Raw genomic sequence first — 19809 nt, 5'->3', positions numbered from 1 at the left:
CTCCCATCTTGAACTTTCTCACGCACCAAATAACAATCCATTTTTATTTTTTATTTTATTTTATGATATATTGGATTATTAGTTACATGCATCATTGTCTTGTTATCACAGTGTACTACTGTTGGTTACTTATATTCAATCCTCAAGTTATTCAAATGAAACTTTTAACTAGCAACAAATATTGAACATCGTTATGTATTATATTTTTACGATAATTTTGACATTGTATCTCAATAAATACATAATATTTAATTATAAATTATCATCATATATTTAAAAATACTATCACATCAGACACTAACGTGTAATTTAAAAGGATAAAAATAAAATATTTTCTATTCAAATGTTGTTTTGGTATTTTTATTAAAAAAACATGAAAAGTAAATGTCTGTCAATTCTTCAATATTTCAAAATAACTATTTACTTATAATAAAAATTTTAAATATTTTAATATTGATTTCATAGATAAGTCATAATTTTTTTAATCACTTATTTTAAACAAAAATAATTGTATAAAATTAAGACAAGTAGAATTTAAATATTAGACAAGTTGAACATAATATAAAAATCTATGTAATTAATTATTTCATTAAATATAGTATTTAACCGCGGCATTAATAGAATACTCATGCGAAAGTCGTCAGCTTTTGACTAAATTATTAAGCATTTTATTTGTCTGTAAAAGCAGCAAATTGTCCTTATTCTGCAAATCCATAAATGTATTAAAATTACAAAATATCAATTTTGACTACATCAGGACAAACATCCCCAACTTGTCTTCAAATTTAACGTGTAGAAGATTATTAGCACTTAATTCAAATATTGCAATCCGTCTATTTTTTATGAATAGTTTCTTCAGAGAGAAAGAGAATAACAGTTAGATCTTCTCATTTTTCTGAACTGACACATTGAAAATAAATAATTCATCAGTTTAATCTTTTTGAGTATTATAAAAAATTAGTTAAGTAATTGTTACTTAGAAAATGAAGATAGCTACTAATCTGAGTCATAGATAATTTTAATATCAAATAAAAATATTCATGTTATATTGTCCTTGTCCGGAAAACCTCATCTGCAACGACCATCATGCGTTGCGTCCCCTCCTGCTTCCAACTTGACCTCTCTCCATCTTCTTCTTCTTCCTCCTTTCTTCCATTTTTACCCCTCCTCAATTCTCATTTTTACCCTGCCAGACCTTCCCCCAACTTCACCGCCTCCGCCCTAAACTCACGCACCTGCTTTCTTTTCTTCGCTGTCTCAGCTTCTTCTCCTTCTTCTTCTTCTTCTCCTTCTTCTCATTCTTCTACGCCAACCAAAGATATATGGAGAAGATCACCACTGCACAAAACCACGCTCTCTTCTTCTCCATACAGACACCAGAGCAAGCAGGAACCGGCCTATCTAGATCACAGTATAGACATGGATGAGTTGTTAGCATCTATAAGGCAAACCCAAAACGAGCAACAACTCTATTGTTTAATGTCTCCCTACAAGGGTCGACAACTCTCTATCCGCTTCATGGTTTCGCTTCTTTCCCGCGAAGCCGACTGGCAAAGGTCGCTTGCTTTGCTCGATTGGATTCACGAAGAGGCAATGTATTCGCCTTCGGTGTTTGCATACAACGTCGTTCTGCGTAATGTACTTCGTGCGAAGCAGTGGGTCGTGGCTCATGGCCTGTTCGATGAAATGCGCCAAAGAGCTCTTGCTCCTGATAGATACACGTACTCTACTCTCATCACCTATTTTGGAAAAGATCGTCTGTTTGATTCCGCCTTATCTTGGCTCCAAAAGATGGAAGAAGATCGTGTCTCGGGTGATCTTGTTCTGTATAGCAACTTGATTGAGCTTTCCCGTAAGTTGTGTGATTACTCTAAAGCCATTTCTATCTTTTCAAGGTTGAAGAGTTCTGGAATCACCCCGGACCTTGTAGCCTATAATTCAATGATTAATGTATTTGGAAAAGCTAAACTGTTTCGAGAAGCGCGTTTGCTACTCAAAGAGATGAGGCAAGTGGGTGTTTTGCCTGATACTGTTAGTTATTCAACTCTGTTGAGCATGTATGTTGAAAATCAGAAGTTTGTGGAGGCATTGTCTGTGTTTGCTGAGATGAAGGACGTTAATTGCTCGCTTGATCTCACCACTTGTAACATTATGATTGATGTTTATGGGCAGTTGGATATGGCCAAGGAAGCGGACAGACTGTTTTGGAGTTTGAGGAAGATGGGGATTGAACCCAGTGTTGTTAGTTATAATACCATTTTGCGGGTGTATGGTGAAGCTGAGCTTTTCGGAGAGGCCATTCATCTTTTCAGATTGATGCAAAGGAAAGATATTGAACAGAACGTTGTTACATACAACACTATGATCAAAATATATGGGAAGTCTCTTGAGCACGAAAAGGCAACTAACCTTGTGCAAGAAATGCAGAGTAGAGGGATTGAACCCAATGCTATTACATACTCCACAATAATATCTATCTGGGGCAAGGCAGGGAAACTGGATAGAGCTGCAATATTGTTTCAAAAGCTAAGGACTTCCGGGGTTGAGATTGATCAAGTCCTATATCAAACGATGATTGTGGCTTATGAGAGAGCTGGTTTGGTTGCTCACTCTAAGCGATTGCTTCATGAACTCAAACGTCCTGATAACATTCCTAGGGATACTGCAATTTTAATTCTTTCAAGAGCTGGTAGGATAGAAGAGGCTACATGGGTTTTTCGTCAGGCTTTTGATGCTGGGGAGGTGAAGGACATATCTATATTTGGGTGCATGATTGATCTTTATTCAAGGAACAGAAAGCCAGCAAATGTGATTGAAGTGTTTGAGAAGATGAGAGAAGCAGGATACTTTCCTGATTCTAATGTTATAGCTCTGGTTCTGAATGCTTATGGAAAATTGCAGGAATTTGAGAAGGCAGATGCTGTATATAGAGAGATGCAGGAAGAAGGGTGTGTTTTTCCAGATGAAGTGCACTTTCAAATGCTGGGTCTATATGGTGCGAAGAAGGATCTTAGTAAGGTAAATTCCCTGTTTGAGAGATTGGAACTTGATCCTAATATCAATAGAAGGGAGTTGTATCTCGTTGTTGCTAGCATTTATGAGAGAGCAAATAGATTAAATGAGGCTTCTCGTATCATGAACAGAATCGGTGAAGAAAGAACTTTGAAGACTTTTTAACCAATTCAAGTCTATTTCTGTACTCAATGGAAATCTTATTGTTGTAAATTGCCTGTTGTTAAGCTACTCACTGTATATACTGTTGGCACAAGAAGGAGAATGTGTAAAGATTTTTCATGTTTTGTGGCCCTGTGAATTATCTGTTTTCCATATAATCTAAAGATATTTGAGGATGACAAAAATGAAAATTTCTTAGTGATGTACATAATATATCAGTAGACACATTGGAAGACAGACAATAGGCCGGAATACTCCTAAAAATCCCTTACCAAAGTGAGAGTCATTATTAGTTCGCCAAATATATTTATTATAACAAGTAAACTTTATAAATTATAAGAGTACTATCCATTCCATGGATAATGTCATAACTCACATTTATAATAGTTAGAGTTATTAATTTAAAATATTCACAAAAAATTATGTATTACTAAATTTATCTACTGATTAGGTCTATTTTTTTTTTGCATAAAGTAAGTTTGTATATTTCTCAGTTTGAATAAAAAAATCAAATTGGATTAGACTTAGTTTATACAAGAAAAGACTGTATTAACAAAATAAAATTTTAAGAAATAGAAAATTTGTGTTAATGTATTTAAAAATTTGCAAATTTAGTGCATTTTAATTTTAACTGGTTTCATTCAAATTGAAATTAAAATAGTCAGGTATTAAATTCAAATCCTCATTCTTATTTAGTTTTTGGTCCAATACAATCTTATCCACTTCTAGACCGATAAACAACTTATTAAAAATTTTAATTTAACTTTCTATCCAAATCAAAATTTCGAGGATTAATAACCAAATCAAACCAAGCTACTTTAGTGATTTGATTTGATTTTCTAATTTACATTGAACCACTTATACCCCTAACAACAAATAACTAAATCACATATAAAATAAATATAACAAAAATATGTTATGATGGAGAACTAGATCTGCCTCTATGTTTCAGTACAAAAAAAAATTAAGAACCAAGTGGAGAACATATACACATGATGAAGAAGAAAAGAGGCCAAGTAATATTCTACCGTGTCATATAAAAATAAATAAATAATGATCTACCGTGTCATATGTGTTATGATATAAAAGGCGAGGGTTCAATCTATTTGTATTTTACTATGATTGTGAGATGATGATGGTCAAATTTTTTTCAAATTTATTATGTTTGTCAAATAATACAATTCGAGTGTGTTCATATTTATTATAATTATAAAATAAGGAGATTAAATGTGTGTATATGTATTATAATTGTGAAATAAGAAGTATCTGAATGTGCTCATCTTTATTATAATTACTAAAGAATGGAATGAGGTATCCCCTCGAGCTAAGTACATAATCTATTAGCAAACAAGGGATCAAGTATACCCAAAGATACAAATTGGTTGGGAATGAGATAGTCTAAGTGTACCTAAAGATTTATTTAAAGAAATGAGAGGAGGTGGAGTGAGCCAAACGTATAAAATATACAAATAAGCATATATTCTGTGTGTGTGTGTGTGTGTGTGTATATATATAAATTAATTTTGAAGTACTTTGAATTGAAATTGAAATGTTTTCTTAACTTTAGCAAATGGTTTCATTACTATCAGTGTATGAACACTCATATCAGTTTATTAATATGGTTGGTTTGTAATAAATAGGTTAGATATGAAGGAAAATATGTGTATGCCTAGATATGTGTATGTCTACATATATATTCAAAGATATTGAAATAACTATTTTAAAGCTCAAGCAAAATATATATATATTTTTTTTATAACTTTACAAATGCAAATATTATTTTTCAAATAATATTTAGCTTCAAAATTATTAGAGCGATCAGATTGAATTTTACTAATTGTATAATTGCGTAATTTATTTTTGAACATTCAAGTTTATCGTTTTTCTTGACATTTTGCTCCAATTCTAAATCATTTAATCTTTTGTTTTCATTACTTTTAAGTCTGAGTGAAAAACTTTCTTCGTTTAAACACTTAAAACATTTCTTTAAGTTGTATTGGTCAAAGTCAAATAACTTGTTATACAGATACCCATCTCCATCATCTTCTTTTATGATCCCAAGTCTGGTCAACACATACTACCCTCAATCAAACCCGCTAATTACGCATTAATTATATAATTATGATAGAAACAAAATAATAATCAAAGGAAATTTAAGGCTAAGGATATGACTACGTTTATACCACTAAATATAATAAATGTCCTCTCAGTATAAATTAAGAAAGGTAAATTTTATTAATTCCACTTAATTAATACAATTAAATATAATATAAACCAACACTATTAATGAGTCAAGTGTAGTAATTTTCAGAGGTGGATTTTCAATGGATACGCCAAGGAAAAAAACAATTGGAATATTTATTCAACGTAATGAATGATCAAAGGAAAAAAAAAAAATTTCTCCCCTTCTTTTTAGCACATCGTGTACGTAGGGCACATTTAAGCTGTTTTTAAATTAATAAATAACTTACTATCCATGATCAATTATGACACTTTGATCTTTATAAAATTTTTAATTTAGGTACTTTATCAAGTTTAAACGTTAAAATTTATATGTTTAAAAAATTTGATATAAATTTCAATTTTTTATCCCGTAAAATACGGTCAAACTTCAAACAAATTAGATACTAATTTTTTTGTCATATCATATTAAGGATATAATCTTTGTTTTATTCTTGAACTATTATATAGCAACTAAAAGTAACTTAAAAATTAACATTATCATTCATTTAGTAGCATTGTTGTTGAATTGTTTAGTAAGAATGGTCAATATTTATGATATTTGTTGCAAGTTCTTAATGAGTTGATATAACGTGCTTATATGCAAGAGTAAGTTTAGATATATCAAATGTCTGCTACTTTTAATAAATCAAATAAAATTAAAAAAAAAAGTAAATTATTCTCTTTCAAATGATATTTTTTACATAATAAAATTTATACTGTAATTTATCTAAGCTTGTTAAAACCTTGGCTATATCATTCCCACATCATTGTAGCAATGATATATGTATAGGTTCATTTTCTATAGTTAGAGTTGATTAAATCTTTTTAGGAAAAAAGACCTCTTCTCTAATTTAATTTAACTTAGAAAAATTTTAAATCACATTGTTATCACATCAATAGTATGAATATAAAGTAAATTTTACTATATAATTTTATGCATATAAATAAAAAGACTAATCAATAATATACATGAGTATATATATATATATATATATTTTTTTTTTCTTTTTTTTTTCTCTTTCTTTAGTCCTTTAAGTTTATACTTTTATTAGTTATCAAACTACTAGTGATGTCAACAGAAGTTGTTATTTGAGGAGTTGTTTGTTTCCCACAAGTAATATGCTCTTGTGAGAAAAGAAGACATGCAATTCAAATTGTTAGCATATTGGAAATTGAGTTTACGATTATACCCATATGTTGCTTTGTATGCCAACAACCAGTAAATTTGTAAGCAAATTTTGATAATAATTTACTTCTAAACTTTATGTACAAAAATAATTACTATTTATAAACAGTTATTTTGTATATTTTTGTAATAAACTTTTTGTTTGTGCGTATATATATCTTAAGCGTCTAAAAAATTCTTCTTTTGTTTAACGTTCTTTAAAAGTTAAAGAGTTTTTATCATAGAAAAATATTATAGAGAATAGATAATTCATCAAGTTAGGTACTTATAAAACTATAGATATCATTCACTCTTGAATGAAACCTTGAATATCAATTATTTATTCTTTTATTCCTCCTCCCGAAAGAATCCTTTACTTACTAGAATAAGTTATTTTATCAACCAACATCATCATACGTCGAATATCTAACTTCTTGTTATTTAGTATCCTCTTTACTATACAAAACTTGTCTAAAAAATTCTTTTATCCCTTGATCACAATGTCTTCGACAAATGGTACTAGATTTTTTTTTGTTCAAAAAAATACTTTTATAATAATTTCTCTTTACTATACAAAATCTGGGTCATATCACTTTGTAAAATTTAGTCTACTTTTATAATATATTTTATTCGTAAAAAAATTGTGAAATAGTAATTTTAGGTTTACTTCTAAGAATAAAGAGAGTAAGTACGTGCGTAACTTACAAGATGGAAGAGAAAAAATTAAGAGGAGGAAAAAAGATGGTGTAATGATAATTCCAAGAGAGAGAGAAAGTGAGAAAATAATTATTGAATATCAAAGAAATTTTAACTTAATTTAAATTTTATTTATTTTTAAAAGTAGTAACTTTTTTTTTAAAATTTAAATATTTGGATAATGTTTGGTAAATAAAAGTAAAATAATAATTTTACTTTTTTAAAAAAATAAATCAAAATCAAAGAGAGCTTAAAATGTTATTTTTCAAATATATAAAGCAAGTATTAATTAGAGCATATTATAGGAGTTACCGAATTACTATAGTTTTCCTTTTTAATTATTACATGTAATTAACATGTATTTATAGGTATTCAATTAGAGGGTTGAACACCTACGTAAAATTAAATTCAAAATGTGTATTCAATAATAATGTATGACATATTTAATTCCGAAGTAGGACGAGCGGCAGAAGAAAAATGTTACTCGTGGGAATAAATGGCAGAGCAGGAAAAGATACTATAACGGTTGAGAAGGTTTTCGTTGACCAAAGTTTTTTAGCCGATCTTAACGGTTAGCAATTCAACTTTCTGAAATCAACGGTGGAAAAAACGGCATCACCATGATGTGAACCTGAAAACAAACACTTGATCTTAGCCAACAGGCCGAGAAAGATATACCTGAAAACAAACACAATCTGTTTATGTTACCTACAAAAACACAAACAATTAATACAGTGATTAGTCTTTTTTAATGTACTAATTCAAATCTTACAACACCTAAAGAAAACCCCCAACAATTTCTTCTTCTTCCACCTAAATTAAACCCTTAAATTTACTCAAGCTTCACCAACATTTTCCCTCTCCTCTCGATTCGCCGGAAAAATTCAGCTTGTACAAGCTAAATTTGTTGAGTTAAAAGATTAATGAAGAGATTGAAGAGCTATTATATGCACATAAGGCATCAGCAAGCAATGGAGAGGAAGTGGATCTTCCCTCTCGCGATTGGCTCCATTTTCTCCGTCTTCCTTCTCTTCCTCACCACCCTTATTTCCTCCGATGGCACACCTTTCCTTCCATTCTACCGCTCTATTCCTTTCGCTATGGGATCCTCCGCCTTCGTCGAGTCCAAGCTCAAGCCCATTCCTGTTTCCTCCATACCTCCTCCCCCTCGCTTCGCCTACCTCATTTCCGGCTCCACCGGCGACGGTGAAATGCTGAGGCGAACCCTGCTTGCTCTCTACCATCCTAACAATCGTTACGTGGTGCACCTGGACAGAGAATCTAGTCCCGAGGAGCGCTTGGATCTGCAGCACTTTGTCGAAAACCAACCACTCTTTCTCAAGTTCCGGAATGTTAGGATGATCGTCAAGGCCAATTTGGTCACCTACCGTGGGCCTACAATGGTCGCCAACACCCTCCACGCTGCTGCGATCTTGCTCAAGGAAGGTGCCGATTGGGACTGGTTTATTAATCTTAGTGCCTCAGACTACCCGCTTGTGACTCAGGATGGTGAGAGTTTCTGTGCCTTCTTTTTTTCCTTGAATAATATATATATAATTTATATATATATACACACTTGTGTATTTCTCTGTCTGTGTTTGATTCGTAATTTGATTGTTTCGTTATTTATTTAGAGATCTTTTCAGATCGTTTAATGGTTTTGCTCTATGATCAGATCTGTTGCATACATTTTCTTATTTGCCGCGGGAACTTAATTTCATTGATCACACGAGTAATATTGGATGGAAAGAGTGAGTGAACTGAATTAAATAGGAAATTTGTTTTATTCTTTCCTTTCGTTTTTGTTTCTCCCTTTCTTTGAAAAGAAAAATATTAAATGTGCTGACTTATGGCGTTGCCTCCCTCGCTGTTAATTTATAGGTTTCAGAGAGCGAAGCCCATAATTATTGATCCTGGGTTGTATATGTCCAAGAAAGCTGATGTTTTCTGGGTTACGCAGAGGAGGAGTGTACCAACAGCTTTCAAACTATTCACAGGTGTGCTAGTTTTATATCATCGATCTTTTCCTGTTCATAGTTTTGATGCTGTGCAATTTTACTTAGATAATTAGAATCTCTATCTGTGAATTTTCAGTTTGGCTCTGCTTTCTTCTGCTAAGATGACTGACTTTTCCTTCTAATCAGTGATTTATAGTCCATCACGTTGGATGTGTGTATTTCTTGTTGTCCAACATGCAGCAGTTTCGAGAAGTTGTTTTCTGAATCTGTATATTCTATTAATTTCTTTTCTGAGAGTGTATATACTATTAATAATTATAATACAAGGTGGTATTGGAACATACTGTATGGAATGCTATGCGATTGACGAAGTAATATCATTTCTGATGATATGCGATTGACTAAGATTACATTATTGTCACTAAATCAGTTGGATCTTTAGCTGTTGAGTAGATTAGGAGTGAAATGAAAGGAGAGTTGAAATTTTTGGTTGTCATTTTAATTTTTTGAAAGAAATTAAAGTCAACTTGATAAAAGGTCTAGTTGGGCTTTATTATGTGGATGTGGAATTCTAGGTTGGTTTTAGTAAAATATGGAGTTCTAGGATTTTAGTCGCATAAAACATGCAAAACATCATACATAATATTTGTTCTATTTCTTTGACTGTCTTTTCTAGTGAAAGTTTATTCACATGATTAAAAATACTGAGTTTGAAGTTGGTTTTGTCGTTTCATAATGTCATTACTTTTTTTTTTTAACATTTTAACTTTAATGGATCTTCATGTGCCTCATAATTGCTATATAGCATTGGTGAAATGCTTCAATCTGGGCAATATTGAATGCACCATGCTCATTATCAGTGTTATTTAGCTTGTTTAGATACTTGAAGTGGGAAAGAATATATAGGACCTGTTGAACTCCAGCTGTAAGAAGTTTCCACAACTATTGTTGCATCACAGGTAGAAATAAAAACTGTGCTTTGTGCAGCTATGGATATTCGATTGTATGTATTTCTGTGTATATGGTAAGGAGACTCAGAACTGGAGTATTTTTTTTTTTTTACCAATACTTTTTCATTTTTTTCTGTCAAGAATTTTACAAGTATGAACGCTAAATTTTGTCGTTTTTTAATATTCTCTTTTATCTGAGGAAGTGTTCTTGATTGGATGATAAGATCACTTGTGAGAATGGTTCACATATTGATATCATCACATTGCAATGTGCTTATGCAGTTGAGTGCCATACATAGGGAGCCTGTCTAGCTCAAGCCAGTTTCTAAATGACTGGTATTTTTCATGTACAAGGATGTCAACTTGATTTTGGAATCCTCTCCTTTTGAAGGGACCTTTTGGAATCCACACCTTAGATTCCTCTTGACAAGCTTATAGTCGATTAGACGTCATTTATTAGAAGGGAAATTGTTGGGGAATTATCAAGGTTAAGAATTATCTGAATTAAAAGATGAGTTTTTTGAGAGGAATCTTTTGTGACTTTGAGTTTTCTCTTCTTATGAGGTGAGGCGGATGGAGATGGAAAGGCTGGTATATCCAGTCTATGTTTACCTTGTGATTTTTCAGCAAAGGATGCACTCTGATTTTATTCTGACTTGGTAGAATGGTGAATTTGAAGCCCAATTATTAAATGGACTTCTCAATTAGATTTGTATGATTCTATAACATGATGAACCTGCGGTATGAGTGGGATTACATTTTCAGTATTGGTTTGTTCACTTACTGTTCCTTTTGAGTTTACTTGCTTCTTTGATTTTTGGAGTCTAGAACATTTCAATTGCTTTAGAATCATTTGATGATTTTTCAAATGTTCTCTTGGACTAAGTTCTTATTTTCCCTGTCTGAGCTGCATTCTTTCTGGTTCCTGTGTAAATTAGCTTGTCTATCCAGTTTGGCTTGTGGTGGTTCTTCAACCATGAAATTTTTTGTTGTGTATTCATTTTCTTTTTTTTTTTTTTGTAGTCAGCTCTCATGATTGTTATACATTTTTATTAGCATCTAATTTGCATATAGCTTCCATAACATGCATTCGTTTCAGTACCTGCTGCATGGAGTATGGAGAAATGCTCTATAAGTGTTTGCTTCTTTTGGTTATTCTAGCCAGTATACTATCTATGCATCTAGAACAAATATAGTCAGGTAATAATTATTTTCTCTCATTGAAGACATGTCAGATATGATTGATGGAATAGGGCCTACTACCTCACATGGTACTGGGAGCAAATAACTTCGTGTTTTATGATGAGCGATCTGGAAACTTAACGTAGTTTTTGCCGTTTTTGGGGCACCTCTTGGCGATTTGAACAACTATTTCAACATTTTGCTAATTAGTTTAATGTCAATTTTTGATATTAGTGCTCGGCAAGGTTACCAAATAATTGAGAATACAAAAGGAGCTATATTATGGGCCCAAAGAGTGCAAATGAGAATTCAAGCACCCCATTTTCCTTTTCCTTGTTTAACAATGCTTTGGCTTAACCTGATTGGGTTATTAGTCCTAAAGACTGCAGCGGTTGCAAAGTTTCCAATAGTCTGGAAAGCAGGTTTTAGGAGTTTTACTGTTCCAAATTGAGCGAAATTGCAATAGGAGCAGTCATGGGAAAATTAGAATTGCTTTGTTGTAAATTGAAATTCACCTCCTTCTGTTATTGTCATCAATTCAAGTTTTTCTCTTTTCTGTTGAGAATGGCGAATTATACTCGGTTGGCAATCTTTCCTCAATAGGGAAAAAATTGGTAATAGTATTGAGTTTTGTGATATTTCTTTTCTAAGACAATTAATTTGCAGCTGACCAATTGCAACCCTATCTTTTTATTATGGATGTTGAAAAGGATACTTCTTGTTTTGATTCTGAGAATTTCTTCCCTATTTGTTGTGGAAACAGTGCGCTATATCAGATTGCTTGGGATCAAAGGAATCATGCTAGTTAGTGCTTGTTTTTCATGTAACCAACTGAGGTTGTTGGTTATGCTACCTGTTCAAAGTTCATTTAACAGTTGGATTCTTGGAAACTCATTTTGCCGTTTGCTGCTGTATGCAAGTATTTGTCTGAGTGGCAATTTTAAGATAATGAGAATCATGATTCATGTGCTCAGCTCTTCTATTTGTCATTAACGAATGAGACTAGTAGTAACAATATGTGAAGCTCTGATGACTGAACAATTTTCATATTCTCTTAAATTTATTTTATAATCAGAGTTTGTAACTAAATATTCTTTTTGCCAACAGGTTCTGCTTGGATGGTACTTTCTCGGCCTTTTGTTGATTATTTCATATGGGGATGGGACAACCTACCCCGTATTGTTCTCATGTACTATGCAAATTTTATATCCTCTCCAGAAGGCTATTTCCATACTGTTATTTGTAATGCTCAAGAATTCCGTAACACTACCGTGAACAGCGACCTTCACTTTATATCATGGGACAACCCTCCTAAGCAGCATCCTCACCACCTCAACCTTGGTGATATGCAAAGAATGGTTGACAGTAATGCCCCATTTGCAAGGAAATTCCCCAGAAATGATCCAGTGCTGGACAAAATTGATGCTGAACTCTTGTCTAGAAGTCCTGGCATGGCTACGCCTGGTGGGTGGTGCATTGGAAATCAAGAAAATGGAACTGATCCATGCTCTGTGATTGGTAATACCACAGTCCTCCGGCCTGGTCCTGGAGCAAAAAGACTGGAGAAGTTGATAAGCTCTCTGTTGTCAACCGAGAACTTTCGACCAAGGCAATGCAAGTAACATAAAAGGGACCCTGCCTGGTAGGCACTTTTTGTACCAATTTAGTTAAGTTTATAGCAGAACACAAAAAAAGATCGCTTGATCCAGATTCCATCTTGTAGGGGCAAAATCAAGAGTGAAAGAAACATCAGTCTCTCAGGTACATAGAATAGCAAAAAAGAGATGGAATTGGTCTAAGATCACCAACTAGGAAGCTGCTGTTACGTTTACCACTGTAACACTCTGGCTGTTAGTCAGATTTTCTGATATAGGCTTTTTCCGTCAAAGCCATCCAGCTCCAGAGGCTGTCTTGGACTTACGAAGCAGAAAATTTGGCTGTTGGAAAAAGGAAATATGGAATGAAATTTGTTGTATGAGACTGGTTTTTTGGGTAGTAGTTAACTGAAAGTGAATATCAGGAAGAGTGTCAAGTTCACCTCGATGACCTTAGTCTTGGTGTAAGTTACTAATTAATTGGTAATTTTTATTTGATTTCTCCAGTATTTGCTGCCAAATTGCATACTCCGAACTGCAGAATAAATATATTATAATCATGAGGAGATCTAATGCTAGAAATCTATATGATTTTGTGTATTGTTTTGGATCGAAAAGATAAAATGATGTGGTAATTTGGAAGATGAAGAAAGGTTTTTTAACTTTTTTGACTGAGGAAGAATTGAAGCGGGTAGTAGAAGATCAGATGGGGACGTTGAGCCAGTTAGCTAAGGTTGCTTGTTGACACAATAAAGTAAACTTCAGCTTGCATCTTTACTAACAAAGACTAGTGGACTGTTGAGACATCTGTTGATCTTGCCGCAGGACGTTTGAACTGACTATTGTAACTAGTCTTTAAAATAGAAAGATAATTTTTTTTTTTTTTTCTGATGCAATATATTTTTTTTTAAAAAATGTAGAATGATTATCAACTTTATCTACAAATACTTGTGACCCTTAGAGGATTCAGTAGCAGCAGAGTTATAGAAATAACAATGAACTAAGTCAAGAATATTATTGGAAATATGACAAGTTAATTTGAGAGTACATGGGATAATTTTTTAACTAAAATTATTCTAGCAGAAGTTATTTGCAAAATGTTTAACAAAAATAAAATTCTTCACAATTTTTGGTTATGTGTAACATGCTTTAAGACAAGTTTAAAGAGAACAAATAAGTTTGAAAAATGTTCAAACAATTGTCATTACCAACTTGTAATTGATTATATGTAATCTTGTATTACGTTGTAATACTGAGAGAAATACTTCACTATAAGAGTGCCAAACAACAAGAGAATCATTAGAAGATGTGGGATTTGTTTAGTTCTTTTAATGACATTTGAATATAATTATGAGATTTCTGATTTCATTTATTAGTATTTATTAACAGTGTGTTTCTTTCTTTTATTAGATAACATAAATTTCTATAAGCAAACAAAATGTTAGACTTCAAGTTTGAATATCAGTAATTAGTATGATTCAATTTGATAACAATATTCATAGTAATAGAATCATACATGAGCTTGAGAAGAATTTCACGAATAAGCATTGTCCATATAATTATTGAATTGGGAAATGTTCGAGTGGTAAATTTAGAGCATTGATAAGAAAGTGATATTATGCTTAATTAATTATATATTAAACTTTTTCTTTCTTTCTTTGTAAATACTTCATAAATTAGTTTTTAAAATTAAAAGTTATTTACGTTATTGGAATATTTCTTGAGATATTTGTTACTATGTTTTGCTATTATATTATCATCTTCTAGTTTTGTAAGATGTTCATTTCAGGCTCTCATTTTCTTCAGCTACTGTTCGCCTGCGATTATATAAACCCTATACCTAATTTCCTTCGTCATCCTTAGCCGCTCTTTTCTTCTTCCTTAAAACACAGGACCCCAAACGGGAGCGTCCCTTTTTCTCTTTCGACCTCTTATTCTTCCTCTTCTAGCCTCTTCGTTGCGGGCTTTCAAAATCTTCATCTTGCCCACCCGAGAACTGCGGCTTCTCCATTTCACGAACCCGATTACCTTCTGTCAGTTCTTGAACTATAAATCGGAAGAGGGCAGGCGTTGAAATGAATATTCATTCTCTAACGCGCTCAATTCTTAAATTGCTGAAGTGGCTTCATTGATGTGTGTTTTGAAAAATAATTCTAAAGAAACAAGTATTCTTTCACTCTGATTTGAAGTTGTTGGCCGGTGATGCATAAGTATTTGTCCGTACCATCTGACATGAATTCTCTGAAGCAATTGAAAAATGTAACTTGTCTGAGGCTTCTCCTCTAATTTCTTAATTTGTTATTTCTTGTGGTGATTGAAGGCAGTGATGAATTAAAGCTGTATACCATCAAACTATGAGGGCTAGTGAGATCGTTGATGTTACAGAAAATCGTCACTTCCTGAGATTTCTTGATTTTGTTTGTTTATTTCGTTTAAAGTTTTTTTAGTATTTTGAAAGTACATGAGCATGGCAATAAATTCGAGTCTCTGATGCACAATGTTCTATAGTGTTTTCAGCGCTGTACGTTGCCGATACTAAGGGGGATTGAGATTCTGCCATTTGCTTCTGATTTTGCAAGCAATCTGCATTCAGATGTTCCCACATTTTATAATTTGAAACCCAGTATTATTTCTTCCTATCGTTTAATTTTTGTTTTTTTATGATTAGGCATTATCTTGAATAAATAAAATTTTGTTGATTGAATAGACAAGATGGCAACATGTACCACGTGAAGGGATTGAAAATCAGGTGGCCTTAACTTCAATTGGCCAAAAGGGCTGTAGCCAAATGTATGGATGGAGAAACTAACTGACCAGTGGTTGTGGATCTCCATCTGCCTTACTTGCTTACGGAGCTTCCGACGCAACAAAAAAAAAACATACATTTAGCTTTTTGAGAATGATATGATGATGGAGATATGTTTCCCTATTGGTTTGATTGCCAGAATGATGGCATTGACCTTCGTATTAGCTCTATCTTATCCATTTTACGCTCAATCATTCTGCCAATTCATTTAAAAGAATTACATTTTTGTTTTTTGCTTTTGATTCCTCCCATGCCCTTTTTCTCGTTACTTAGGGGATTAATTTTTTTCAAAAGGATGAGTTATTTTGCAATGGGAGAGTTAATTTGCAATCGGAGGATGGATGCAGGTTCCAACTTTTGGATGTAGTTTCTGTATGGATCCTATTTCCTTTTTTTTTTTTTGGGGTCAATTGCTGGTATGGGTTTATTTCTCATGTATTTTGAAAGATAATGTTGAAACTTAGCTTATGTTTCAATGGTTTCTGTCACTTGGATTTGGTTCTGATCTGCCATTTTTCTGCCTTCTTTATCTTAGCTCCATTGATGTGATGTTTTTTGGAATTCATTTCTTCCTTTCTCCTTTCTTTTCTATCGGCAAACTCCCAAAGTTTATTTTTGTTTACATATCACATCATTTTCTGCTGTATATACACCTTTTTTATTCACACATATTATGTACTTCAACAATCTACTAGAAAGAAGGTTACAATGTTCCAAAATTGCATATTTTGAAACTAAAATGTTGAACTCAATTTTATGCAACTTTTCTGTGCAAGTTTTTCAAAAGTAAAAATCTTTTTTTCAGAAGTAAAAATCTTTCTTCTACTTTTTATGTGCGTTAACCAGTGGATTTTGCATTTTCTAGGCTTGTGTATGTATCTTACAGGATATTGACTGAATAAGGCTATTGATCTGATAAGGCTATTGATGTGTGTTTTATTTATAGTTAGTTATAGTTGTTGGTTGGTGATGCATGATACATTGTCTGTACCATCGGAGATCGATTCTCTGAAGCAGTTGAAACATATATGTTGTCTAGGCCTCTCTTATTTCTCAATTAGCATTAGTTTGTTCTTAAATTTTATTATTTCTTATAATGTTTAAGGGTAGTAATGATAGAAGCTGTATACCATCAAGCTATGAGGGCTGTTAAGCTCGATGATGTTACAAGAAAATCATTATTCTTTGAGCCTTTTTATTTTTGTTTTTTTAAAATTTTTGAATTGTTGGAAAATAAAAGAAAATGGCAATAAATTAGAGTCTCTGATACACTTTGTTCGATAGTGTTTTCAGTGCTATACGTTGCCAATAATGAAGGCGGCTGAGATTCTGGCATTTTGCGTCTGGTTTGTTAATCAATCTGCATTCAGATGCCCCCAAAATTTTAATTCTAAAAGTAGTAGTAGTTTCTGTTTTTTGTTGATTAGGAATTATCTTGAATAGCTAGATTTTGTTGATTGAATAGAAAGGTGGCTACATGTGACAAGTGAAGTGATTGAGAATTAGTGCTCTTTAACTTGAAATGTCCAGAGGGGTATAGCCAAATGAATGGATCGAGAAGCTAACTTACCGAGCATCTTACACAAAAAACATACACTCGTTTTTTTGAGAATGATATGATGATGGAGATATGTTTCCCTATTGGTTTGATTGCCAGAATGATGGTGTTAATCTTTGTATTAGCTCTGTCTGATCATCCTCTCAGTTCTCTTAGTCAAGTCATCTCAACAGAATTATTTTTTTCCCTTTGATTCCTCCCGTGTCCTTCTTCCCATTACCTTGGATAAATTTTTTTGTAAGGATGAACTATTTTCTCATCATGCATTGGCGGTTTTACTAGAGTAATCATTTAGCACATAAAATCAATTTTTAATGGAAGGATGGTTGTGGATTCCAACATCCAGATGTGTAAAAGATTGAAAAATATTCCTGTTAGGGTTTTTGAAGTAAATGAATGGTCAAGATCAAAAGCAGAAAATAGAAGATCATATGTAAAGCACGCTGGGATGAAGGACAGATGGATGGTGGAAATTAAAAGATGCTTTTTGATTGTGAATAGCTATAAAAAGGCAGGTTCTACTGGGATGAAGGACAGATGGACGGTGGAAATTAAAAGATGCTTTTTGATTGTGAACAGCTATAAAAAGGCAGGTTCTGGAATATTAGGTTGTTGTATATGTTAGGGTTTTTCTTCTCTCTCGATCAGTATAGTCTCTCCCTCTCTTTCTGTGTATATAAATGCATGTTTGTGCACCATAAATGAAGTGACAGAGGAAATATTTAAAAACTCCTTTATTACCTTTCTTATTTTTTTACATGGTATCAGAGTAGTGTCTGTACTAAGCACTGTCCCTTTTAAATTTTTTACTAACCTATCCTTACAATGGCTACCCCAAATATTGCTAATGATATACTGACTCTCCAAGGCTCAGACAAGCCTGGAATGCAACTGGTCTCTACACCCCTTGATGGCTCCAATTATCTCTTTTGGAGTCGAGCCATGATGATTGCTCTAAGAGCTAAAGATAAGTTAGCTCTTGTTGATGGCAGATTCGAAAAACTAGTTCCCAACACAGCGGAGTATGAAAGGTGGCAAAAGGCCGACAGCATGGTGGTGTCCTGGATCCTCAACTCAATGACCAAAGAGCTAGCCAGTGCCTTCCTGTACAACCACATCTGCAAAAAATTTGTGCGATGAAATCAAGGAAAGATACGGAGAAAGCAATGGTCCTCTACTCTATCAATTGAAACGAGAAATTAGCTCAATTACTCAATCAAGCCTTTCCGTCGTTACTTATTTTACAAAACTAAAGAAACTTTGGGATGAACTAAGCTACTTAAGACCATTACCTGCATGTACCTGCAACGCTGCTAACCTGCATAACGAAATGACTGTACAAAAAACTTAATCCAATTTCTGATGGGTCTTAATGATACATATGATCATGTAAGGAATCAAATCTTGATTATGGAACCATTACCCACTATCAACAAAGCTTACTCAATGGTGCTCAGTATTGATAGGAAAGGAGAAGTGCAGATCAACAATGCAGTCGAGGGGATGTCAACTGTTTTCTATGCAAACCAGAAGGAAACCTTGAGGCCACAGAACCGAAGAAGGGAAAAAGACAACAGAATATGCACTCATTGCAAGAGTATAGGACACACTAGGGACCCATACTTTAAACTTCATGACTATCCTGAATGATTCACTGAACTCAAAGGAAAGAAAGGAAAAGAAAAGATAAATGCTATTTCAAATAAAAATCCCACAGACATTAAAGGGGAAACAATGACCACATCAAGTTGGAATGCAGAAATGACTAACATCATATAGCAGGAGATCAGCAAATATATGAAAAATCATGGAGCAGGCACAATGGAATCAGCAGGATGCATGGGCTACTCCGGCCCTGCAGGTAAACAGTCTAATTCCTACTTTTTACATACATCGGATGATACAAATACATAAATACTTGATACAGGTGCAACATCATACATATGTCATGATTTTAGCTTGCTCACCAAAACTACTAAAATAGAATGCATAGTACTTGTCACTTTACCCAATGGAACTATAAGATACTCAACACATAAAGGCACCATAAAACTAAGCAATGACCTGACCTTACATGATATTCTTTACATACCAGAATTTGCATGTAAGTTGATTTCTATCAGAAAAATGACTCAAGCCTCAAATATCTACATTTCTTTCTATCCAAATCATTGTTTTGTGCAGGACTCGACGACTAACAGAAAATTAAAGAAATGTAGAATAAAGGGAGGCCTGTACACCATGCGCAAAGACATAGAACCAGAAAAAGCATGTACCAACCATACCCAACAACTTTAGCACAAAAGACTCGACCACACATCAATGAACAAGCTACTTCATATTCCACCCTGAATTTTTCAAACAAAATGGATTCACATATTTGTTAAATATGCCTCTTAGCAGAACAACAATGTTTACTTTTTTCTAAGAGCAGTATTACTACTAATGATGTCTTTGAATTAATACATGTTGATCTTTGGGGCCCTTATTTAGTTCAATCTA

General features: G+C 33.1%; 2 protein-coding genes, 1 long non-coding RNA gene and 5 other non-coding genes across 9 annotated transcripts; all 8 read left to right on the top strand.

Annotated features, from left to right (window-relative positions):
- The first annotated feature begins 1053 nt into the window (after positions 1-1053).
- On the top strand, positions 1054-3294 carry LOC110820204 (Tetratricopeptide repeat (TPR)-like superfamily protein). Its single transcript, XM_088217772.1, has one exon. The coding sequence runs from the start codon at positions 1087-1089 to the stop codon at positions 3175-3177; it is 2091 nt and encodes a 696-aa protein (XP_088073898.1). The 5' UTR covers positions 1054-1086; the 3' UTR covers positions 3178-3294.
- A 4697-nt stretch (positions 3295-7991) lies between these two features.
- On the top strand, positions 7992-13452 carry LOC110820139 (beta-glucuronosyltransferase GlcAT14B-like). 2 transcript variants are annotated; one of them, XM_022049558.2, is made up of 5 exons: positions 7992-8767; positions 8934-9009; positions 9140-9255; positions 12456-12990; positions 13072-13452. In XM_022049558.2, exons 1-4 carry the CDS (start codon positions 8182-8184, stop codon positions 12968-12970), a joined length of 1293 nt encoding a protein of 430 aa, XP_021905250.1. In that variant the 5' UTR covers positions 7992-8181; the 3' UTR covers positions 12971-12990; positions 13072-13452. The 2 variants fall into 2 exon arrangements, with proteins under 2 accessions (XP_021905250.1, XP_021905249.1); XM_022049557.2 differs by having other exon boundaries at positions 7993-8767; positions 12456-13452.
- Positions 13453-14663: 1211 nt separating this feature from the next.
- On the top strand, positions 14664-19809 carry LOC148269144 (uncharacterized). Its single transcript, XR_015818389.1, has 2 exons — positions 14664-19168; positions 19492-19809. It is a non-coding gene; the product is annotated as an uncharacterized LOC148269144 (long non-coding RNA).
- Positions 15138-15220, top strand: LOC148269149 (small nucleolar RNA snoR117). Its single transcript, XR_015816014.1, has one exon. It is a non-coding gene; the product is annotated as a small nucleolar RNA snoR117 (small nucleolar RNA).
- Positions 15262-15350, top strand: LOC148269148 (small nucleolar RNA snoR116). Its single transcript, XR_015816012.1, has one exon. It is a non-coding gene; the product is annotated as a small nucleolar RNA snoR116 (small nucleolar RNA).
- On the top strand, positions 15841-15931 carry LOC148269147 (small nucleolar RNA Z102/R77). Its single transcript, XR_015816005.1, has one exon. It is a non-coding gene; the product is annotated as a small nucleolar RNA Z102/R77 (small nucleolar RNA).
- Positions 16854-16942, top strand: LOC148269146 (small nucleolar RNA snoR116). Its single transcript, XR_015816009.1, has one exon. It is a non-coding gene; the product is annotated as a small nucleolar RNA snoR116 (small nucleolar RNA).
- LOC148269145 (small nucleolar RNA Z102/R77) lies at positions 17359-17448 on the top strand. Its single transcript, XR_015816007.1, has one exon. It is a non-coding gene; the product is annotated as a small nucleolar RNA Z102/R77 (small nucleolar RNA).

The sequence above is a fragment of the Carica papaya genome, chromosome 1 (assembly GCF_054855325.1).
Source record: "Carica papaya isolate Zhongbai chromosome 1, ASM5485532v1, whole genome shotgun sequence".
NCBI classification, from domain to species: Eukaryota; Viridiplantae; Streptophyta; class Magnoliopsida; order Brassicales; family Caricaceae; genus Carica; species Carica papaya.
The sequence above is the reverse complement of the archived record's forward strand: the minus strand, read 5'-3'. Positions and strand labels throughout refer to the sequence as shown.